Source organism: Limanda limanda, chromosome 16 (genome assembly GCF_963576545.1).
Source record: "Limanda limanda chromosome 16, fLimLim1.1, whole genome shotgun sequence".
Lineage (NCBI taxonomy): Eukaryota > Metazoa > Chordata > Actinopteri > Pleuronectiformes > Pleuronectidae > Limanda > Limanda limanda.
In genome coordinates, this window is record NC_083651.1 from 4,971,076 (window position 1) to 4,995,507 (window position 24,432).

At 43.2% G+C, this 24,432-nt stretch overlaps 3 protein-coding genes and 1 non-coding gene across 4 annotated transcripts in view; 3 read left to right on the forward strand and 1 right to left on the reverse strand.

Moving 5' to 3' along the window:
• Nucleotides 1-207: 207 nt before the first annotated feature.
• Nucleotides 208-5,925, reverse strand: si:dkey-219c10.4 (high affinity cGMP-specific 3',5'-cyclic phosphodiesterase 9A). The gene is given in 13 exon segments (XM_061089055.1): nucleotides 208-414; nucleotides 517-663; nucleotides 768-872; nucleotides 1,000-1,102; nucleotides 1,204-1,271; nucleotides 1,377-1,469; nucleotides 1,553-1,675; nucleotides 1,769-1,946; nucleotides 3,063-3,122; nucleotides 3,201-3,343; nucleotides 3,621-3,776; nucleotides 4,620-4,756; nucleotides 5,838-5,925. Coding segments are annotated over 13 exon segments (1,608 nt in total).
• Nucleotides 5,926-6,976: 1,051 nt separating this feature from the next.
• nifk (nucleolar protein interacting with the FHA domain of MKI67) lies at nucleotides 6,977-11,260 on the forward strand. Its single transcript, XM_061088212.1, has 6 exons — nucleotides 6,977-7,177; nucleotides 8,350-8,478; nucleotides 8,932-9,040; nucleotides 9,357-9,568; nucleotides 9,813-9,872; nucleotides 10,117-11,260. Exons 1-6 carry the CDS (start codon nucleotides 7,052-7,054, stop codon nucleotides 10,336-10,338), a joined length of 858 nt encoding a protein of 285 aa, XP_060944195.1. The 5' UTR covers nucleotides 6,977-7,051; the 3' UTR covers nucleotides 10,339-11,260.
• Nucleotides 8,655-8,783, forward strand: LOC133022263 (small nucleolar RNA ACA64). The gene has a single exon (XR_009683012.1). It is a non-coding gene; the product is annotated as a small nucleolar RNA ACA64 (small nucleolar RNA).
• Nucleotides 11,261-12,561: 1,301 nt separating the features above from the next.
• clasp1a (cytoplasmic linker associated protein 1a) overlaps nucleotides 12,562-24,432 on the forward strand; it is a 57,253-nt gene continuing 45,382 nt past the window's right edge. Inside the window, exons 1-2 of the mRNA XM_061088471.1 lie at nucleotides 12,562-12,630; nucleotides 14,954-15,703. Coding sequence (XP_060944454.1) covers nucleotides 15,506-15,703 — 198 coding nt within the window. The 5' untranslated portion in view covers nucleotides 12,562-12,630; nucleotides 14,954-15,505. The remainder of the gene's footprint in view (nucleotides 12,631-14,953; nucleotides 15,704-24,432) is intronic.

Consider the following 24,432-nt stretch of genomic DNA (forward strand, 5'->3'; position numbering starts at 1 on the left):
ATATAGAAATTTGTATTGAAATGTTCAGTGGAATCATAAATTAAATGTCCAATTCATCACATAACATTTCATTCTGCATCACCAAAGCTCCACATCTCGGAGCAGCTGCAGTGATTGTGCTTAAGGTTCAGATTCTGTTGCTGCAGATTCACTTCTTTCATTATATAGAGTTGAACAAGGTTCAGAGGAGATGCTCGTGAGGAGTTCTCAGGCGTCGCCCACCACAGTCTTTGGTGTGTGTGCTCTGGAGGCTTCGGCTCCGGCCTCCACGTGGCCCCCTGCTGTGCTCGGTGCTGGCTCCTTGCTCTTGGCTGCGTTCTCACTCTGAGCCCGGTTCAGTTTCTCCCTCTCCAGAGCTTTCTCCATCTCGGTGTAGTAGTCCAGAGCCTTCCGGACGGGGTCTATTATGTGGTGCTGCAGGAATCAGGAAAGAAATACAAATGATTTATCACATCTCCCAGAGGAAATCGAAACCCCAAAGGTATATATACGTTTGTATTGTTGAACATCACTGACCTCCAGGCAGGGGAAGAGGTTGGCCAGTTCGATGAAGAGCGGCAGGAGAACAAATCGGATGAAGCCGGTTTGAGATGAAGGTTTTGTTACTTTGTCCCGATCCATGAAGGGAGTGACTGGAAGACCCTCCAGCTTCTCCACGTCACTCTGAGGACAGACACACAGGGGGACAGCTGGTTTCAATGGGACCAATGCATTTTTTACCCTCTTTTAAAAAACCACCAAAGTGAAGTTGAGGTCAGAAGAACTACCTGGTTGTAGAATTCCTGCAGAAGACAATCCAACCAGGGCTCAGCCACCTCCATGGGCCGGGCCTCGTTGGATATGTCACTGACTTTGATCAGGATCATCATGAGCTGCAGACACAAGGAGGCGTCACACCAGGAGGAGAGAGAACATGATGTGTGTCTGTGTCTGTGTGTGTGTGTGTGTGTGTGTGTGTGTGTGTGTGTGTGTGTGTGTGTGTGTCTGCTGCCCTCTCACCACATCTTTGTGGTCCTTGTTGGTGAAGTGGAAAGTGGGCAGGATGGCCTTGAACTTGCTGAGGATGTCGTTGTGGCTCGTCATGTCAGTGGCCAGGATGCATCTGCAGCGACAACAGATCAGGAGGAGTTCTGTGTGATGATCAGTTATCAAGAGGGAAAGGAAATGTGTTCGCTGAGAGAAGTAAGAGAGCGGTGATCTCACTTGATGATTCCCTCTCTTGTCTGCTTGTATTTATCCATGGGCAGATTTCTGAAGATGTTGTTCTCTGTCTACACAACAGGAAAGTCTCCTTAGTTCAAATCCCTAAATTAGTTTGAATCCATTAACTGAATGTATGTTTTTAAAGCAGCAGGGGCAGAATGTTAGACCCTCACCTTCTCCAGGATCTCAAAAGCTACAGCACAGTGATGGTTCTCGAGTGGAGAGATGTCGTTGTAGCGAAGAGCCAGTTCAGTCCGAGCGTTTATCTGGAAAAGGTCAAATGTCAGGATTGGCCTCCAGGACTGACCGGCCGCTCGGCGGGTGGAAGCACAAAGAGGGAGTTGTGTACCTGATAGGCATTGTTGTATCCTGTGTGGTCAAGGTCGTGGCACACTGCAGAGGTCAGCATGATCAGCAGGTCGATGGCATCCAGCTTACTCCTCAGGTCCGTCAGCCAGATCAGACCATACATCTGTTCAGAATGGTTTGAATTTTTATAGAGCTTTTCTAGTCTTGATTTAACTTAAACACACACACTCACACAGACACACACAGAGAGACTCACCATCTGGGTGACACAGAAGCAGTGCTTGAAGTTGTGGAACGGGATGTTGTTGTATCTTCGGTAAACCTCGAACAGAAACTGCTGCAGCACCTCAGGCTCGATGTTGAACGTGGCTATGAAATCTAAATCTGTGTACATGACCTGCAGCAGCACCATGATCTCTGCGTCCTCCCACTGCCTGCACACACACACACACACACACACACACACACACACACACACACACACACACACACACACACACACACACACACACACACACACACACACACACACAAACACACACAATACAACATTATGGGATTTACCTTTTAACTTCTCTGTGCAAAATGAGCACTAATTAAAAATTAAGGAAAGTATAAAGACGCCCTCACAGATTGAAAAGCAGGAAAAGTCAAATATATCACAAGCTAACAAACATAAATGATAAGTGCATCTTGTGCACATGCAGCATGGCATCATCACAACACTACACATTCAGAATCACCTGACTGGGGTTCAGTGTATTTACGATGTGTCAGGAAAGCACCCCCCCCCTCTAAAGATTTTCATTTCTATTCAAATCAAGCCAGAGGTTCTGTTATCATTTGTAAAAAAGGTGATATTCTCCTTTTAAATCTCACATCCTAAAGAAAGGCCGACATTGTATGAATCAAATCTAGATTTAATAGTGAAGGTATCTCACAAAACAATTGATAGAAGTATTGTTCAAAGCTAAATATATGTGAATCATCAAATCCCTCCTAGTATATATTTATGAATATATATGTGTATATGGAGGCCTATATGTAAATGTATATTTATATGTACTTGTATAGCTATATGTATGTGTTTATATTTCAAATATATAAAATGATTTACTATGTGACACCATGAGCTCCAGGCCTTGTTTTGCATCCTGTGCTTCCTTCTAACATCTATTCATCTCCATCATCCTGTGTTTGCTTTAAAAGCAAATAAATTGGACAAATAAAATAATGACATGCACTTCCTGTCGGTGAAGCCCACTTCAAACGCGCTGTGTTGATTAAGCCTTTTATGAAGACGCTCTTTTGATTTGCGAGCACTCGGCCGACCCATTCATATTGAGATGAGTGTGTCAATCAGGAGAAAAGGGCGAAGGCTCCCCTCCTCCTCCTCCTCCTCCTCAGAGGAAGAGGTGATCACTGGGCGACCATCTGCCTCACTGTCTGTGCACCGAGCAAACAGGTGCTGGGTGTTTGTTGTTGATCTTCACAGACACGTCGATGTGATGAGCACAGGTGATATTCACGTTAGGTTCCTAATAACTCACCAGTTGTCAAAGGTTGGGGTCTTTAAATACTGCCTCACTTCTTCTGATACCTCCAGAGAGCTGCAGGGGGAACATATCACCTTTCATGACATTAATCAAACACACAATATGGATGTAGCCTTTTGCATGTGAACGTACCTCATTTGAAGAAACTTTACCCGCACATGCTCACACTCCTCCCTGGTTTTGCGGAGGGTTCTCTTGTGGTAGAAGGGGGAGGGCTTGTGGTTTCCTTCCGACAGGTCTTTAAACAATCCAAGCCAACTCAGATGCTCCACACTCTGAAAACAAGACGGAAATAAATACAGCTGAAAACTGAGAATTAAATGGTTCATCCCATCAGATCCATGGGCTGTTTTTATTGCACTAATTAGAAGAAGGGCCTTAAGTATATTTATGTTTCACTTAAAGCTCGTCATGAAGCACACAACACATTTATGATATGAAAAAACGTCGGCCTTCTCTGTCAGTTGGCCTGATTTTGTCATTTGATTATGTGGATAGATTCCGTGTTTCTTTCCCCACAGCGTTACACACACATTCTCTCTCTGGCTGTACCTCCAGTTTCTCCCGGAATGAATCCACCTGTTTCATCATCTCGTTCACGACTGCAGGCGTCTCTCCAGCCTCCGTCAGGATCTTCTTCTCCAGGCCCTGCAGTCTGAAGTCACACATCATCAGTGAGGTCTTCAAACATCAGGTATGCATGTGTAGCTTTGGACTGAGCTGTTAACCCCCCCACCCCAGCCCCTGAAAATACTTCACGATCATATTTTCAGCAGTCACACATTTGTGAAAAATGTTGGACACTATATAAAATGTAATCATATTATATTACATATTTGATTATAAAACAATAGAGTACATTTATAAAATATAAAATTTGGCAAATCTTTTTGCTATTGTCATATTAACAAAAACCTTCTTTAAAACAACACAGACCTGTTTGTTATTTTATAATATTGTGTATTTTCCAATTAAGTAACATTTTGTGCTATGAGCTGTACGTTAAATTTTGAAGGTGTTTATTGTTATGATTTTCTCCTTAATATTATCCTGTAGATATTTAATCATCAGGTTCAGAAGCAGAAAGCTGAGATAAACTAGTGTATCACTGTCGTTACACTACACCTCATTAGCACATATGAAACATTGCGCTGGATCTGTAGGTGACATGCATTTGTAATACGACACATGCACAGCACCGTATTACTAATTGATGTCCAGCTGCCTGTTTGAGTAAGCTCACAGAGTAATGACAGTGTGAGAGAACAGCTTCTGATTGGGAATTACCTTCAAAACACGGCTACCATGGTGGCACCGCTAATTGGGTATCCCTGAGGTTTGTATTACCCCGGTGCAACCTGGGAGCTGCAGTTGCTTGTTACTTTTCTACCAACCTTTTCTCCATGGACGAGAGGTCAAATCCGAGTGCACCAGCCAGCTCCGATCCTGAAAGGACAAGAGAAGAAGGAGACTGTGATCAGCTTCGGGTAGAACCTCAGATTCACAGGGAGCTGAAGTGAAGGTACCTAACGGCTCGGTGCTGCGGTCGGCGGCCACCACCTCCAGCTTGTAGCAGCAGCTCGGGCTGTTGGGCTCCAGACCCGGGGAGATGTTGATGATGTTTCCTTTAGGGTTGTAAAGCTTCAGGATGTCGTGAGGTCCGGCCTCAGCTGCAGAGCGGAAGAGATCTGGAAAAACAGATCAGCGTTTAATTCTTACGATACCTTCTCTTTTTTGTTATAGCTTTAATGCTTCTGCAAAAGAAGCAGTAGAAATAAGCACTAGAAGATGTTTTAATAAGGGAATTATTATGAAGGGCTTAGAAATAGAAGTTGTACTTATTAGCTTCATCAATTGTTTTAGAAATCATTTAGGTTGTGAAAAGTTCCCTTGACAAATATGACTGCAGGATTAAATAAATTGTTTCTATTTTCATAAGCTCAAGTATTTTACAATACATTATATAATACAATACTATGTAAACTACACATTTGATGTATAGGCTTACTTGACAAATGTTTCAGAGTGAAATATTGTACTTTTCTGTGATAATCATTTTACTATTACACTATTTCATGAAGATTTATTGGTTGAATGGGAAAATAACCAGCAGCATAATCCCTTATAAATAATTAATAGTTGAAAATTACTTAGTAAATCACTATTTAACATTAACATTAACATTAAATGTGTTTTTCAGAACATGTGTTGCAGGTTTTTAAGATTTGCCACAGAGGCACTGCAGCTGTCACACACCACATTGACCATGTTGTGTGTTTGTGTGTGTTGCCGTGTACAAGACGTACAAATTGGTGCTTTGCTTTTCCCTCGTCGCTACTTGAGCCAGAGCATAAAGAACATGGGAAACCAGGACTGGACAAAGCCTCAACCTGATGTGACAGGTGAGGAGCTGTCAGTAGCAGCTGTATGGCTGAGCATGATCACCACACTTTGCTTTAACATGCTTGTGTAATGATGACTGATGTGTGGATTGAAATCACATATCTATCCAGAGTGTTTACTTGTTTGCAAAAAGAAGCACTCAATATTTCTGTCTGTGAGAAATGATACAAAACTAAATATATAAAGCTTCATAAAACAGACCAAATATTCATATTAATTACACCTTCTTTCAATTAGTTACAATCAGAGAAGCATGTAGTGATACTTCAACACATGTATATGTGGATATGGGGACACTGTCAAACAACAAAATGCTTTCCTAAGACAGATATGTGAACTTTAAACAACACAACGTTGTGTTCCTACCTTTGACATCCTGGGCAGGACAATCCACCGGGAACTCAGCCTGCTCCGGTTTCCCGCTCACGGTGAAATAGAGGATTTTTGTTGCCATGTCATGAATTCAGAAGCACGGATGTTGCAGCGTGTTCCAAGGATCTGTATTTAATATCTGCCTCATTATCTGACTGGTTAACGCTCCTCCCCCTGGTTGTTATTCTCTCCGCCTCCTCGTCTGACCCGTCTTCTCCTCTCGTCCTTTGAACTGGAAAATGCTTCCAAATAATAGTGGAGATAATTCATTCAAAGCATCTACCAGTTGTATTTATTAGTGTCATTATGAATCAGTTGGAGCCCATTTCCACCAATTTATAATTAAATCTCAAGTGACCCAATCAAATAAAAACTGAAATTTAAAGCTATAAACATTAGAAATTACAATAACTTATAACACATATACGTGATGTGTGCATTTTTTCATGCACAAATTAATAATCTACATTCAATATATGTAATATGCAGAAATTAATATACAATTTATGAGAAACTTAAAAACCCATGAAACTCCCTCTATAAGTTAGGAAATGCAGACCATTTTGACTTCTAGTTCCATCTCTACAGATGATATTACATTATATACGATCTCGAAAAATATGTAATGATTCTATGTCTGGCAATATGAGAAGAGAATAGAAAAATGAAACCAACCACAAATGAATTTTTATTGTTCTTGAAATATGATATAATAAATGTCACATTGGTTAAAGGAACGAATGAAGGGGAAGTTGTTTTATATTGTATAATAAATCAGATAAGTGGCCCGATCTGTGGTTTAGGTATTTATTAATTTACTTCCTCTTTCTTCTTTATCAGTTTTTATATTATATGCAGAGGTTAAGATAAAACACATTTTCCCTGTTGGATGAACTGTATTTTTGAAGTAATCATATAAAGTATTGTGTGTCTGTTGTGTCGAACCCTTTCCACATTGTTTATAAATCGTTATTTCATAATCGTTGGTTTAAAAACACAGAAAAGCTCCTGCACCCTTCCACCCCCGCGCCTCTAGATGGCGCTGTGTGGAACCCCAGTGCCTTCAACTCTCCCTCAGACACAACCCTCTTCTCCTCGGCTTGCTCATCCCGTGTGTCACCGGAAGAGGAACCCAGCGTGCTTCACTCACAGCAGCAGCAGCAGCATCGAACGTGTGACGGTGTTGTGGTCCAGCTCGTAGCAACGACATGACGGAGACCAAAGCAGAGAGGGAGTCTCAGCCCGGGAAGGAGCTGCTGGCGCTGAACCCGCAGCAGGAGAGCGAGTTCAAGAAGAAGGTGCAGGAAGTGAAGAAGAAGAACAAGAGCGCCAAGGTGGGTGGTGACGACGATCTGACACACACACGTGGGTAAACATCATGGCCGCTGCACCAGCCAACGCAGTCCAGCGCAGTTAGCTCGATGCTAACCGAGTCCAGCACAGTTAGCTCGATGCTAACCGAGTCCAGACGATGCTACTTAAAATGGCGACTCGCTTATTCCCACACGTGTGTTGACGTGTTTGAATGGAAGCTGGTGACGAGCAGCTGTGATGCTCACTGTCCTCACTGATCATTAATAACCATGTTAATGAGCTTTATGTAATATATGTTTAAATCACTGTGTGACACAGACACACAGGTTATAACTATACTCATGGTCGTGTAATGATGGACAGAATATTAATACAACTGTAGTAATACTCTCACAACTATAATCTTATAAATTAACAATAATATTGGGGTGAAAATGTAAATGGGTAAATAAAATGATGTGTTAATCATAACCATTAATTAACATGCTTATTGTTATAAAATGTTAATTAATTCAGGGTATATAATGTATTAGAATATAGTAGAATCATTTGCAAGGACATTGGAAGGATTATTGTTTAATTTTCGTTATAATACTCAAGTTTAAACATAAATATTTTCTTTGACTGATGTCTATCTCATTGTCCTTTTTAAAGAGCCAATACAGAGAATTTAGTGACATCTAGTGGTGAGGTGTCACATTGCAGCTGAATGAGAGAGAAGCTGTGGTAGCTTCAGTCCTCCTAAAACTCAAAAGGTTTAGTTTGTCCAGTTTGGGCTACTGTAAAAAAAACATGGCAGCCTCTGCAGAGAGGAGCCACTCCTGATTTAGATATAAAGGGCTCATTCTCGGGTAAAGAAAACAACAATTCACACTAATTTAATTTAGATGAAAAAATATTTGTTTATATTCAATTTATGCCGATAGATCCCTTTCATGTAAATCTTACATAATGAACCTTTAACAGTAAAGCTGCTTGAGTCTTTTTGAGAAGATGCTCCACTGTCTGTCCAGTATGTGGTGGAGAGGGAGGTCAGATCCCTGATAGAGAACCTTGTGTTTAGTGTCCTCTCCACCATAACATCAAACATCTCCAACCTCCTGCTGCACACGTTGAAGGATCTTATCTCCCTGCAGATCCTGCTTGTGTCTCCTGCCCATGTGTCACACTGTCATTATCTCTCTCTCCTCAGGGGAGTCGTCTGACCCCAGGAGTGGTCTACGTGGGCCACCTGCCGCTGGGCCTGTACGAGCCTCAGATCAAATCCTACTTTGAACAGTTTGGGAAGGTGCTGAGGCTGCGGCTGTCCAGGAGCAAAAAGGTAAAGTTGAGGAGGTGTTAACCAAGCACACAAACGTATTCTACCTTTTATCTGACAATGCAACGCCCAGATCAGTGTGGTTCTGCTACAGAATGAAGACACAGAATAATAAGATCTTATGTTGAGGTTCCACTGAAGATGTGGGCGTAGAACTAATAAGACGATGAAGGTTTGGCTCAGACTGAAAATGGCCTCAGGTGAAACAGTGACCTGAGGTCAGATTACAGAGCCCACAGTATTTTGGTATATAAACCTTATCACCTGCTTGCTCATTTGCATGTGATTAAACAAATATCCCAACAGAAGCAATAGGAAAATGATTTGCAACCTACAGAATCAATGCATTCATCTTAAATAGTTACATTTGAAATGTTAATAATTGATAGTTAGTGTTATTGATCAAGTTTAGACATGTATATTATATTCACCTTGTTTCACATCTTTTACCCGCAGACAGGGGGAAGTAAAGGCTACGCGTTTGTAGAGTACGACTGTGATGAAGTAGCAAAGATTGTGGCAGAGACCATGAACAACTACCTCATGGGAGAGAGACTCATCAAATGTGAGTATTGATCGTGTGCATGTCTGTTATTGACGAGAATCATTTCTGCTGTTCTCCACAAAAGTCAGGATGATGTTACCTGACAAATTAGAGTTTGATAGCTAACTGCAGGTTAACATAATGTGCTGCTCGAGCCACGTAGAGAGAATATAGAGTATGAAATAGAGAGGAAATATTTCACTACAGAGCTCAGGCACTGAAATGAAGCACTGAAATCTGCTGTGATTTGGTCTGGTAGCTGCCTGGACACGTAGGATCTATTTCCAGTGGATTTCGTTTAAAATTGATCAACTCTTTGCTTCTCACGGTTTCCCAGGTCATGTGATGCCACCGGAGAAAGTGCACGAGAAGCTGTTTGTCGGCTCTCAGAGGCTTTTCAAGAAGCCCATAAAACCGGCTGTTCAACGCTACAACCAGAGCCGCACGGCCGAGGAGCTCGAGAAGATGAAAGACAAACTCCTGCGTAAAGAGACGAAGCTCCGCAAGAGGCTCGCTGCTCACGGCATCGAATACGACTTCCCAGGATTCGTAAGTTGTTAAATGTTAACTCTGAATGGCAAAACCTTAAATACTTATAACATTTGATCAGTGCATATCGGCTTAGAACTTTGACCTGAGGGGATTAAGATTTCACGTGGAAACATCAGGTGAACCATGCGTTGAACCAATCAGAACAAGGGGGGTTATTCTATACAACCTACCAGAAGAGCTCTACCAGGATTCAAGCTGTTTGTTTGCATCTAGTTAACCTTTGTTCTTTTGACATTTCCAGGCTGCCCAGGTGCCTCTGAAGAAAAAGTCGTCCGACTCCATGAACGCATCTACGTGTAGTGTAAGAACAACATTGATGATATTATGTTTGGCTTTGGCACAGAGTGAAAATGGCCTCATTCATATCAGTTGTCTGGGGTCAGATAACTGTGCCTATAGTACCGTGGATCATAAAACCTATTGCGTGTGTCTCGTTATGGCCGCGTGATAAATGTATGTACCTACAATCCAGTTAAAACTTAAAACCAGCACATCAGCACCAATATAATCATGTGTGACTAATAAGCTTCTCTTTACCTCTCCAGGACATCACACCACTCTGCACCCCCTCAGTCCTGGAGAGGAGGAAGTCCATGGCCGTCAACGATGACGACGTGGACGACGAGATCGTCTTCAAGATTCCAGTTGCAGACAAAGATGAAGAGAGCTCCTCAGAGGAAGAGGAGGAGGCGGAAGATAAAGACGGCGATGAAGGCAATGACTCAGCGAGCGATGGGCCCTCTGAAGAGGTCACGGAGGAGAAGTGAAAGTTCTCCCCTGTTGTGTTGTGGACTCGAGCGGAGATGGCGCACTTTAAAGATTATTATCTTTGAGAGTGACGGGGCAACTTTTGAACTGTGTTCACAAATCAGTGTGTCTTTCTACAGTTTAGAAAGAATCTCTTCTGGAAGAGTCCACTGTCATTGTGAGTAGATTGTGAGCGTCATGAAATCTGTTCACAAAATCATCAAGAGCCTGATGTGTGGGAAGCGGCTGTAAATGGACTGGTCGGATAAAGGCTGTTTTCTGTGTCAGTCTTAGAGTTTGACTGTTTGAACATTGTTTTGCTTTGTAACTACACGAATTCTATGGTCTTTAATAATAAATAATGTTAAAGAATAGTTATCTTAAGTTCCGGATATGTCTGTTTATGTGACTGAAGAGGAAACTACTCAATCACACAGCAGCAAAATGGAAAGAAAAGGTCTAATTAGTCAGATGAGTGATGGCTGCTTGAGTTCTTGGGTCCCGTTGTTGTACATGCTGGCTCTGTCATTGGGAAACTTATAGAATAGAAAATCTTTAATATTCTTGGTAATGTCTGTGCTTTAGCTGGTGTGACAGGTTACAGTTCCTGCACACAGTGTTTGTATGTAATTACCTTCAGACAAGGGAATGAAATAAAGTATTTTCTTCACAACCAACTTAACGATATTGCAGCTTTTACCCCTTTTTAAAATTACAAGTAATCCTTCATTTTTATAGGTATATGATAATGATCATATACAGTAAAACGGGCATTCATAAACATCATATTTTAACTAAAGTACAGACTGAGTGAACCATTGATAATGTAACTTATAAAGGACAAAGACAACAGGCTGGTGCACTTAATACTCTGTCAGAAATGCTGATGAAACAAATATATCATCTGTAATGTCACTTCAAAGAATAAAGACCTTACTGCTCTGTGTGTGTACAGTCTGTTCTATGTGGGCGAGAACATTTTTATTTTATTACCTCCAGAAAAATTCACAAACTAGAAGGGAGCTTGGAGAGCATGTATCTTCTCCGAAGATGGTATGATAAAATATTCTTCAATGGCTAATGGTCTTTTTCTTGGTCCACATCAATCCACCAAGCTTCATCAAAATCCATTAGTCCTGCTAAAAGCAATGGAAACAACCTCCTCGTGGGAGTAAAGAGATGAGATGGGTTCTATTCTCTGTAAAAAGCTCCTGAAAAACCAAAAGTATTAACATGAACAGTCTTCGTGTAGATTCAATAATGGGGAGTTAGCCTTGTCATCCACATCCTGCAGGTTTGGATCAATATTCAAGAGGAAACCTGAAAACTGCTTCCAGATAATAGATGCTCTGCTTATATTGCACTTTTAAATTTAGATACATGGCAAAGCCAACGTGTTTTAGAACTATCAATGACTGTAAACCATTACAAAGTGAAACAACACAAAATAAAATGGTGTGTCTTTCAGGTTCTTTAACATCAATGGAATACTAATAATGGACAGGGTTCACTTTATTTTTCCCTTATATTCCCAAATGTCTATTTTAAAATTATGTTTTTTCTCCTGATTATATGGACATTACATTTCTTTAAAAATTATGCTCACTGAAAGGTTCAGTGTGTAAGATTCAGGTGAAATGGAATCTATGTGCAGAAATCTAATATAAAATAATTTGCCTAATTGTACAAATTGTTCTTTTCTTTACCCTAGACTTGGATTCTTTATATTTAAATACTTTATATTTACATCAGGAGAGGATCCCCTCCATGGAGGCCGCCATGTTCTTTACAGTAGCCCAGACTGGACAAACCAAACATCTTTTGAGTTTTTATGACAAATTAAGGTTCCCTTTCCTATTTGGACGAGGAGGGTTAAGTGAGGGGTTATTCAGCTGCAGCATTACACTTCACCACTAGATGTCACTACATTCTACACCCTGACCCTTTAAGTTTCCTCAGAGAGAACCATGAGGTCATCAGGTCCCTGTCATGCTACACACCTTCATCCAGATCCTGTTGTGAGTCTGTGCTGCAGCAGCTCGCACACACACTGACTCCACATGTCCAGCAGAGGTCGCTACACGTCACACTACAGCACTCCTGCTTTCTGTCTGGTGCGATCCCATTCGCCAGTTTCTCCCAGTGCCAACATCATCCCCGGCTCCAGTGCGCATGCGCCTGGCGATCCATTCTTGTCCCGCAGGCAGGCAGCAGCAGCATTCCGGGCGGAGACAGAAAGACACCGGAGCTCCGAGGCCGACACACACACGTCCACTGCCCCAGAACCGGAGCTGAGAGGCCGGCAGGATATGGTGAGTGGAGCCCGGAGGGAGGAGACCTGTCCCCCCGGTGCCTGTCTGTCTGTGTGCCGCCTGTCTGTCTGTCTCTCTCTCTGCCTGTCTGTCTGAGGACTGACGGGCTCATTGAAAGGAAGGTAGGGCTCGGGGGCTAGCTTTAGCTTTGATCCCCCCCCCCCCATACACACCTAGTCCGGGTCCGGCACGGCCCGGTTAGTGGGTCCGGGTCCCGGAGGACAGACACGGAGGACAGGACGAGGAGAGAAAGGAAAATCAGGTGGAGCCATTGTCTCCCATTAGCAGTGATGGTCAGAGCAGCTAGCTGAGCTAACACACTGTGTGTGTGTGTGTGTGTGTGTGTGTGTGTGTGTGTGTGTGTGTGTGTGTGTGTGTGTGTGTGTGTGTGTGTGTGTGTGTGTGTGTGTGTGTGTGTGTGTGTGTGTGTGTGTGTGTGTGTGTGTGTTTATTTTTTGTAATAACATTTACATAATAGTCCCTTCAATTAACTAATTAGATCTTAACGATGCTCGTTGCTACACATATGTTATCTTATTGTTTAAATAGAAAACACACACACACACATGATCACACTCAACCTGTACAATACATGGATGGACACAAAGTACAGTAACACACACTTAAAGGTTTATTGTGTTAGAATCATGTGAAATGAATCTATGTGCAGATATTTATTATAAAACAATCCTAGTGATGACGAGTGTGTTTCATCTAAATTGTACAAATTGTTCTTTTCTTTTACCTGAGAATGGGTTTCTTTTTTATTTAAATACTTTATAATCAAATACTTTATATTTAAATACTTTATATTTGCTTCAGGAGCGGCTTCTCTCTACGGAGGCCGCCATGTTTTTTGTACAGTAGCCCAGCCTGGACAAACTTAACCCTTGTGAGTTTTTATGACACCTGAAGCCTGCCACAGTTTCTCTTTCATGTTTGCAAGGGGAGGGTGAGGTTAAAGGTTGTTCAGCTGCAACATGACACTTCACCACTAGATGTCACTAAATCCCACACACACCCTGTGCGATACTTACACACACGCGTAAACCTATAACCCACAATCTGTTGTATCCGTGAACTTCAGTCGTAAATACATTTCGTCACATGCGTAGCGCCGCTTATCTGTATTGTATCTGTTTAATAATTAACTTCTATATCAGTCCACCTGGTATTACAGTGAAAAATGGTAAATCAATTATAGTTTGGACCTGATTTCATTGGTAAGGAGCCACGGAGGTCACAGTGTGTTGAATCTGTTCCATATCCAGCCCTGTGAAGACATGCAGGTTAGATTCTTCACAACAAAGGCCTCCTCTTCAGATGGAGGTTGTTTAATCCTTCCTCTCTATAAGAGCATCTTGTACACAGAACAGATCTGTTGAAGGGGAAGAAGCCCTAACCAGCGTATGACTGGACTGGAACTGGAGCTAATAAACAAACTGCAGTGAGTGACGCACTCGGGTCGTTTTCATTTGGAGTTGATCCTGGAGCTCAGCCCCTCAGCCCCAGTGTTTCCATGACAGTGGTGGGATGTCAGGATGAGTATTTGGAGTTGTCGGACAGGGTGGGATCATCCCTCCCTCTCTCTCTCTCTCTCTCTCTCTCTTTTATAAAATCACTCACCGCTGGGAAACACTAACCTAAGTGATAGCAGCACTCGGGGAGTTCTGGTGATTTACTTACAAACAGTAACGGCACCCACACGTTACACCCATGTGTGTGGTTGCTGCTCATCCAGTTTCCAAACCCTGGTGATTGATCTGCAGCTGCAGCAACCTCCTCAGATTTTGGAAACCTGGCGATGGGGATTTGTGCTCCCGTTCAGCTGTAAGAGCATTAGTGAGGTTTGCAATGAATGTTGGACAACAAGGCCCGGTTCACAGTCAGGTTCCTGGTTTCCTCACAGAGGGGCTGGAGGTCAGCCTGTGTGCCAGTGAAGTTCAAATGCCAAACAGGATCTGATAGCAGCTTCCCGAAGAGGATGACCTATCGCTCCTCTGCTTTATGTCGTGTGTTTTGAATTATTGATTGGACTGGGTCAGCTATTTGATGCTACTGCTTTTTTATTGTTTAAATAAATGACACAAAAGAATCTGCAGGTGAATCCATATTGGAAATAGAGAGATTTCTGTTTTATCAGGTTAATTCTGTCAGATAATCTCTTCTCCCTGTACTTTGAAATTAAAGTAGTACATTTTAAGCATTTTTCTATTTACTATAATCCTGATCAGTGGTGAGGTCTCTAATTTTTAAAAGATGTGAATATAGTGAATCAGTGAAAGTGAATTGACTCAGTCCTGTTTTCTCTCTGCTCCTCTAGGGCTCTCCAGGCCAAACACCACGGACAGACATGGATCTCTGAGCTGCTCTGTTCCATCCATCTCCATTTGCTGCCTTGCCTTCTGCTTTCCTAAACCACCTCCTCTGCCCCTGCTGAAGCGGTTTGGCTCAGACTCCTTCCAGAGAAGAAGAGGGGGGGAAAAACAAACCCAAGTGGGAGGGCGTAGTAAACTTTCCCCAGCTGCTGTGCAGACACACACATGCTGCATTACTGCCATTCCCCAAGCCCTGCTCCATCCATCCCTAGGGCACGGCCACTAGCCTGCTAGCGAGCTAGCGCTTGGCACCAAAAGAAGGACTGTCCTCGGGTGTAAAGAAAAATACAAACAGGCTGTGTACACTTGGCCCTTCCTTTCTTTCTCCCTTTGCCAGTGAGCCAGGCACATTCCCACCAACTGGGACTCCTTTAGTCTATCTGTCATTCCCGCTGCTCCGAGCAGTGGAGGATTGTGAGTCGCCAGCCAGTCGGTCATTCGGTCGTTCAGCGCGGCGGACTGAGGAAGCCGCAGGGGTTATTTAATCCGAGGCCAGGATGACGGAGCCCAGCATGGAGCACTGCCTGGTCCTGGTCCTGCAGAAGGATGTGGGCCGGCGGCTGCAGGTGGGACAGGAGATCTTAGATTACATTTTGGACAAGGAGAAGTCTCACGACCTGGAGGAGGATCAGACGGCGCTGGACAAGATGGTGGACGGCATCGCCAGCTCCTGGGTCAACTCCAGCCACTTTAAGGTAAACAGTGACCTCACTGCTGCAAAAATACATTTTATGATTTCATATTTATATTTTATTCTCAACAAATGCACTGCACCCAGGCATCTCTGCTCCTTTCTATCCTTAATTAACAAGTGATTTCCCACCCACGGAGATGTTCTGCATATCGTGGACTAATTTCATATCCCTTAGAGGTTAACGCTTCACAGTTCCTTGATGGTTCAGAGGTCTCATTTGAAAGGCTCATTAGACCAGGTCTGTTTTCCCTGGTTCAAATGGGGATGAACATTAACAGTTTGTCTCTACACATAAAGATGATATACTAGTGTAGTATAATTCAGCACCTGCTCGGCTGCAGCACAAGTTGTCGCACAGTTTTGTGTTTGAACAGCGCTTCCGTCTCATTGTGCAGACGTATAAAGGGCCTGTTCTCGTTTGTTTAGGTGGGATTTTCAGTTCTTCTGTTTGCTGTGGAGTAAAGCACAGTTCTCTCCCGACAGGCAGAGGCACATAGCATCATTGTTTGGCTCCAGTGGGGCTCACATTCTTCTCTTCTGATTGTGCTTTATTTCAGAGTTCAGTGTGGGGCAGAGGTTTATCTGACCCCAGGTCGGGATTACCGTACTTTAGCACTTCTCTCACTATCCAGCCACAAGTTGCTTTTCTCTGCCATAACTGTAAGAACACATTGTTGAACAGAGCCTGGATTTCATGTCGGGATTTGCTTCTGCCTGAACGAACCCAGCCCAGCTCCCTATAAGCCCCTGGTAGAGCAATGATGAGGAACGGTTTTACTTTCTCCTACTGTCTCTGCAGTTCTGTGCTGCTAAGTTTTGCCTGGATTGCGCTTTCTGCTTTCTGCAAATGACCACGTTTGTTAGTCTCCTGTGTTTTTGCTCTGGCTCATACCGGAGAGAGCTGGTGATGAGAGGCCAGGGAGAGTTTCAAAGCAGGCGAGAGGAGGTTTAATTGGATCTGGCCTGGTTAGGGCTCAGATGAAGGGGAACTGGGAGGCCAGAGCTTGCAGATATGCAACATATACAGATTCCTGCTGTAAGCACTGGGGATACATGGTTTGTTTTGTATTGTCTTGGCTTGTAGTCTTTCACCCTTTAAAACCTGGTAAAGCTGTGTCCTCTTTTCTTGGGGCACACAAAAACATCTCTACTTTTTTGAATGGCACTATTTTGTGGTGTTAGTTAACCAATAAGAGGCATTATCCTCAGTCCAGGCCAATCCGATCACTGGGTAACTAATGTGGAAACTATGTAGTTTGAGAGCGAGAAAGAGAGAGGGAGAGATAGGGAGAGAGAGAAACGGAGGGGGTGATGGATTCATTTGCCATAAATGGATATTTGTTTTGAGGGGGGGAACTGTTTGAAGAAGGAGCTTTACGGTCTGTCAACCTCTCCTCACCTTCGCTTCAGTGTGCGTCCAGTACAACAGTGTGTGTTTTCTTTTGCCACACACTTCTTGCGTTGATATAACAAACACAATAGTGTCGAGCTGCCTTTGTGTAGCTGAAGAAACACAATCCTTCACTGTGCTCTTATATCCAGAACTGGAAACGGGTTATGAATCATCTTAAGTAAACAATACTTCTCAGTATGCAAAGCAGAAAGAACAATTTTAGCATTTCTCTGGAACAAAATGAAATTGTGCACAGTGACATTAGCATAGTATCTCTCAGCTGTTTGTCTGAACATAACAGACAGTGGTACCATGGTTACTACAAGAAGAGTCACAAGCAGAGAATGGGGGGGCAGTTTGCACGTTGTCTTCTGAAAGTTTAAGGATCAAACAACGCTGAAGTTCAAATAATTACTTGAACAGTACATTATTAATCTCCGTGTTTTCCCATAGTCTACGGAAATCTTACGCTCTCGTGGTGTTATCTAATATCAAAGATGACACTGTCAAATGTTATCCTTTGTTTGGCGGAATTCCAAACTGAATTCGAACAGGTAATTAAAGCGAGGAGTTTGTAATCTGAGAGAAGTTAGCGAGAGCAGGTTTCACTCGCAAAGAAACCGATACAGAAGTTTCACTCTCATCTAGGAGGATTCTCGGGTTCTAGCTCTCAGGTATTTTTCTCCTTACGACCCAGCAGGAGTTCAGTAAGAGCTGAAGCAGCCTCTTGGATCAGAGGTGAAACTTAACCAAGATTTTTCTGTGATTAGCTCGCTAACTTCGTTATCGTCTGCCAACGTCACTGCTTCGGCAGCTGATGACTCCGGTTTAATGAGAGCAAGGGCACTAAACCTTATTTATTGATGTCTATCAGGACTTGAACAAAGAATTGTCCAATGACACCACTTCATAATGTCTTGGATTCTTCTATTATATCCATATTGATGTGTGATGGGACCAGTGGTGTCATGAAAGGAGCAGAACGTGTGGATCACCGATTGCACTGCAGGCCTATTTTGATTGGTTTCTAAATTGAGCAGTTTAATGATTCATGTAAATACAATTTAAGATGGAATGAGTCATGTGAACGGTGGATGTGACAGTTGTCGTTTTTCTATCAGCCATCTCCTTCTGTGAGTCCCGTCCATCTCAGGGTGTGTCAGGCTAACAGCCACCACCCCAACATGCGGCTTCAGCTGCTCAATCAACTCAAAACAAATCTGCGTGTGTCTGATGATCGGCTCATTACGGAGGCGTGGAGCCGCTGAGGAAGCGACAGTGATCGAGGTGCGGCGTGTGTGTCAGAAACAAACTGAACTCTCTCTGAGGGACTCACACACAGATGCAGTTTCAACAGAAAGTTGTGTTTTTGTGTTCCTGCTCATCCTGTATGCACAGTCCTGCCTGACCTGGGTGCCATGTCACACAGAGACCACACCCACCTCAGGATTCACACGGGTGCGGTTTCCCATGAGCCCTTGTGCGATCCAATCGACACACCCCTGGGTCACATGTCTTCTTGTTTGTATCAGTTACCTTTCATCCCGGTTGATGCTGTTTTGTGCCGTTATCTGAGCCTAATACAGGAAGCACGACTCTAACTTAAACTTAAACTCACTATGCCAACAGCAAAGATGGTGGATTCAACGAAGTAATCCCATCACACACCCTGGAATGCTAGTCAGGCAAATAAAGAAATAAGGCCCGTTAAAAGCATCTATTAAACCACCTTTTCCACTGGTCAAAAACAACCACTAACACCCACTAACATCTGGCTTTCGTCTGCAATGGGAATGGATTCAATCGGCATTCACTTCCTGGTTGAATTACTGTGTAGTAGACGCAGCGTTTTATCGGCTCCGCCTCTGAAACACAATAAGCTAATTTGTCAAGACATGAAAACAAAAAATGATATTCCTCTATGCCAATGGTAAAGGAGTTAATTAGCTTTTTAGTTCAGAATCTCCTGCTGCGTTGTTCATGTGTGAAAGACAACCGCTGGAGAAAGTCTGGACCCAACTCTCCGGACATCCTCCAGAGGTCATGTCTGGAAACGGCTATTTATCTGATGGACATGTCCCCTCAAACGTTCCTGTGCAGTAGGAATCAGTGCTGTCAGATTTAGTGCCATGTTTAACTCACAATGCTGCCGGACCACGAAACAGCCGTTAACAAACAAATTAGCATCTCATCCCTCTTTGTTCCCACCTCCCTGTTTCTAGGAGCCCGGCTCGGCTCCTGTCAGTAACCATCCATCACGTCACCTCCTCCCGCCATCGTTTCCCTCTCCACCTCTCCCTCTGCAGAGCCGAGCCTTAGAGCCGAGCTGGTTTACTATCTGAATCGATTCAGGCTGGCAGGACCGGAGCACTGACGTGATGGCTCAGACAACCTGGTGCCACCTGTGATGCTGTTCAGCCATGTCTGGCCTCAGCAGACCACAGGGGAGACATCCACAGTATCAGCACTGATGTAGTATTCAGTGTTCACTCAATAACCCATTTTAGAAATACTTTAAATATTTTATATAAAGGGTAGGCCTAACAACAAAGGACGTCTATAACATGATCCATTTACAGTTCTTTTAATTGAAGCACTGAGTTTCATGTGATTAGAGCTGAACTGTTTTTGGCAACAAACCGATTAATTGATCAATTTAAAGATATTTAATTACTATTAGTACGATGGAAGAATTGTTTCATTCATCTTTCAAACGAAAACAGTGAAACAATACTAACTGTCCTGATTCCAGCCCATCAGATGAGAGGACTTCCTGCTTTTCTCTTACAAACAATATAACTGAAAACAAAATAGTTTTTCCGCTTTTGGTAGAAAACCCAGTTTCTCCGAGGATGTGATTTGATGTGATGTGTTTTGGATGCTGCCATTGGCTGCAGCCGGACATGTGATCCACTCTCAGGCCTTGGAAACTAACCCACTGTGGCACACTGCAGTAAGTGGCTTGTGGTGGCAAACACCAGCAAAGCAAAGAGAGGCTGGACAGAGAAGTCGTGGCCTTTTGTTTGTGTCAGGATGTTGTGTGTGTGTGTGTGTGGCCTGGTGGGGGGGGGGGGGGGGGGAATGACCAGCTGACGTCATCGAGGACCGGTCAGACGAGAAGACGTAATGAGTCCCGACACCGAGGCAGGCTAAACGCTCGGGTGCAGCTGAATGACACCGCTTCGAAGCCGTGTTCCTAAAAGGCTGCTTCTGTTGGCCTGCAGTGGAATCGAACGTCTCCACAGGATATTGTTCAGCAAATAATGTGTCCTGTTAGGGCCAGAGAGCCATTTCCCTCTGGCAACATTTAAAGTGCTTGCATTTGTGAGCCGCAGGAGAAATGTGGCTATAAAGCTGTTTTCAGACGTGCTTTCTGGAAAAGGTCTCGGAAATTTGATTTTCCAGCATCAACGCATGTTATTTTCCTCCTGCACTTCACAGGTCACACTCTTCATGTGGCCTGTAACACAAATGCTGGAATGATTTTATGGTGATTGAATGATCTACTGCACACAGAGACCAGTTGGAACAGAAGGGGACTCTGCTGGCAAAACAATTGCGACCTTTGACCCAAGTTATCTTTGTGCTAATCAACCTTGAGCAGCTGAAGTTGTGTGTACACTACACACAACACACAAACATACTGACACTTGTGTATACCAAACCCACCTACTGTGATTCACTGTAAACTGGGCTCCACTGATGGTTTGGCAGAGTTGGATGATATCTTGTATGTGACACTTTTCACACATTATCAGTTACAGCTCATTTGCATCGACCACCCTTGTACATAAGATAAACCTCAAGGTCCCCCCCCCCCCCAGCCTGAAGGGGGACTTTGGATCCTTGGCAGGGTCCCAGGTTAAATGTTAATCCTAAACCTTGTTGACTTTGTGAACCCTGGTCGAGCGGCGTAGAGATTTGTGCAGTGCTTAGAGTAAAAGCTGGAACACACAACAGTCTGCTATCGCCTCTAACAGGACAAATATTAAAAGGGGTTGGTAATGAGCTGCGTTGAACGTTGTGTTCATTAAAACACAACAAACTAAATCATCATTATATTACAAGTACTAGGATTTTGCTGGGAGGCAAAGGCGGCACAGCATTTGAAGGACGCGGCTACGTCTCAATTATCTGAGCAGAATCCCCCCAAATAGTTCAAACTTCATTAGCTCAAATCTCCTTTAATATATTTAGCGACAGCATTTTGTAAAAGAGGAGTTGTTTGTTTGTTAACATCACTGCCAAATGCATTGTCACCAACCAGCAACAGTAAGTCCCCTCTGGTTAAGATGACCTCCCATCGCTGTCAGGGAAATTCTGACCCAGTAATCTGCTCTTATTTAATCTGCTCAACTCGAGGCTTTTTCCCTTTTCCCTCTTCCCTCACTTATGTGTTTCCCTGAATGACTCAATACACATTTGATCAGGTTTCATCCGTTTCATTTGATGCATGTCATCTGTTTGCATGTCATTTTTCTTATTTGTCAGTAAATCCACATTTTGTGTGAGCTGAGCGAGATGCCGGTCTCCCTAAATCCTTCCTCTGGAGGTAAATTGAATTCAGCAGCAGTGGGTTGGTAGTTAATGAGCTTGACTGTCTGGCAGATGGAGAGAGGACATAGACCACTGGGACTGTTGAGGGGGGGTTCGTCTGTCTGTTGCCAGTTGGAACCTTTCATCACAGCACACTGAGAGATGAGGCAGGGGCCAGTAACTGTGATCACTGCCTCACTGGGGCCAGAACAGGCAGCAGCGTATGAGGAGAGGATATTTGGGAGCTGCTGTATATGTATACAAATATGTATACGTATATGAGGAGTTTTTGTATATCTTCAGACCATACCTGTCTGTTTTAATCTGGCATTAAAATCAGAAAAGAAGAGTCACTTGTTTTGATCCATTAAAATAAACTAAAAAAGAGAGAGTAGATTAATTTGGAATCAAAGCTGATTTTGGAACAGCAGCAAACTCAGCCGACAGAGGAAAGTTATGCTTTGTCAAAGTAATATTGTGTAATACAAATTGAATTTGAGTTAATTAAACTCACTGCATCAAAGAAGTGATTATACAAGTTAAAGCACATTGGGCCTGGATATAGCTCCGTGAAATCAGAACGACTGACTAATTATAACACGGAACTAATTTGTCCTGCTGACAAAACTCTAAAATTACAATAATAAAATATCCAGGACACTATGAGACTTAGTTCTGTTCTCATATTATTCAGAATTAAAGCTATAAAATCCACATGAAGTGAATGATTGTTAGAAAGTACACGAATGACACAGAGGTTAGTTTGTTTCTGTTTCCAAAAAGCAAGATTATGGGTATAAGCAGATGGATGTGGATGTCACAGGCAGGACTTTCCATCCCTGAAAAATGTCCCGAAGAGAGAGGAAACCACAGTTTAATGCTCATATTCATGATGGTAGAGTCCGTCTCCCAGGCCGAGGAAATGTCTAACGTGAGGTTAATAGAGCCCTGTGTGTTTGTGTGTGTTTGTGTGTGTTTGTGTGTGTTTGTGTGTACACTGTGTGCCTGACTAAAAGAAAACCTGCAGGGGTTAATCAGCTGAGCAGAGAGAGAGTTTGTGTTTTATTCCAGTCAGAACACTGGCCCTGATTGTGCATTTTCTTGCATATCAGATGACCTCTATTTTGCAAGAAATATTGACACGTTAATGCACCTCTCTCTGTGTGTGAAGACGTATCTACACGTCCGTCTTATATCTCCTGCACGTTGTTCCGTGGACATTTCCAGACAGACTAAAAATCCATAAATACACATTCTCCCTCTCTCCATCACTTGGTTTTCATTTGAACTCTCTCACCCCCTCAGCTCTTCCACTGTCTGACTGCAATGTCATTCTGTCATACATTGTTAAGCTCCTACAGGGAGTTATACAGACAGACAGACAGACAGCCAACAAATCTCTTAAAATGAAACCTGTAGGCCTCGGATTCAAGCCTATAAGAGAGTCCTTCAATGGCTGCTAAGCATTGCTCTTAATGGTGCTAACTTTGTGGTTATTTCTTCAGGCCTCCCTCTCGTTCCATGCCTGCTGTGTTTCAGCGACCTGTCACTGAGCCCCGAGACTTTGATGTTGTCGCTGCAGCTTCCTTTCCTCTGCTGTTGTAACCAGACACGCTGCTTCATGGCAGATAACCGCAGCCTCTCCTTAAGCAACAGGATGACATCACGAGTGGTGCAGCATCCAGTCAGTCCTGCCCCGGCGGAAAGTGACTCTCGCTTGTCCCCTCCCCGAGCAGCTGGCTTGACTTTCAACTCTTCAGTGCAACAATGACTAGTCCTCTGTCATCTGCTCCTGGCAAAATCAGTGCTTTCTGATGAAGGCAGGTCACAGACTGGTCAGTGAGACAGTGATTTATGGTAGATGAAAGCTTTCTGCGTATAAGATCCTTGCATTTGAGATCTTATACTTCAGAGTCAGATGCCAAATTATAAATCCTGAGGTTATCACAGTCCTGTCACATCAGCAGCTGTTTTCTCATTCATTGATGTTCACTTAAAAGCAGAGATATGTTCAAGTTATTAAGTTGGAAGGAATGTATTGTCATTGAAATGATCGGGTACAATTGTCAGTCTTAACAACACATACAGGCTCAAGTAGCCAAGAGGATCTATATGTGTTTTACATTTTATATCTATTTAAAGGAAATCACATATTTCTACATCAATCAGTAAAGTGTGCTTGCTTGACACCAGCCTGGGAACTACTTGGCTCTTACATAAGACAACCACCCCCATAACAATTGGTATAATCCTGGGATTATACTCTGTGGAGTCACATTCTGAGGAGTTTCTCATCCAGGCAGTTTTCTTTTGATCATCTCTCCTCCACGTCAGCCGAGTGGAGCACAAACACCCGCATCACGTTATCAGCTCGGCCATTTGTTCTGCTGACTCGGCAGGAAGGAAGCTGTGGAGTGGATTGTACGGCTAATGTGCTCCGTCATGGTCTGACTAGGTGCCGGGGAAGTGTGCTGTGTCAGGGCCAACACAGTGAACCGTACAATACAGTAGCTTCCTTTTGAAAATATGCCACGAGGCAGATGAAAGCCCAGTGTTTCATACAGCATCACAGAGGTCACTGAGTTCACTTTGGCATTGAAATGCAACGTCACACTTAAAGTAGCTTAGCTCTCATGGTAGCTAGCAGTCCACAGATTGCTAAATTCAAAATTGATTAGTATAATAAGAGAGAAATCCAGTTAATATGATGTAGAAAAGGCCTCTAGTTTGTCATTTTGCGGTGTTCTTATCCCTAAGTCACTGGGCTGAAGGGGAAATGCTGTCGGGCTGTAACAACACAT

Bases quoted from the DNA above. Each gene is read 5' to 3' on its own strand.
- nifk (XM_061088212.1), top strand. From the start codon at position 7,052: ATGACGGAGACCAAAGCAGAGAGGGAGTCTCAGCCCGGGAAGGAGCTG. The intron at 7,178-8,349 runs GTGGGTGGTGAC...CTCTCTCCTCAG, and splicing joins AGAAGAACAAGAGCGCCAAG to GGGAGTCGTCTGACCCCAGG. The intron at 9,569-9,812 runs GTAAGTTGTTAA...TGACATTTCCAG, and splicing joins AATACGACTTCCCAGGATTC to GCTGCCCAGGTGCCTCTGAA.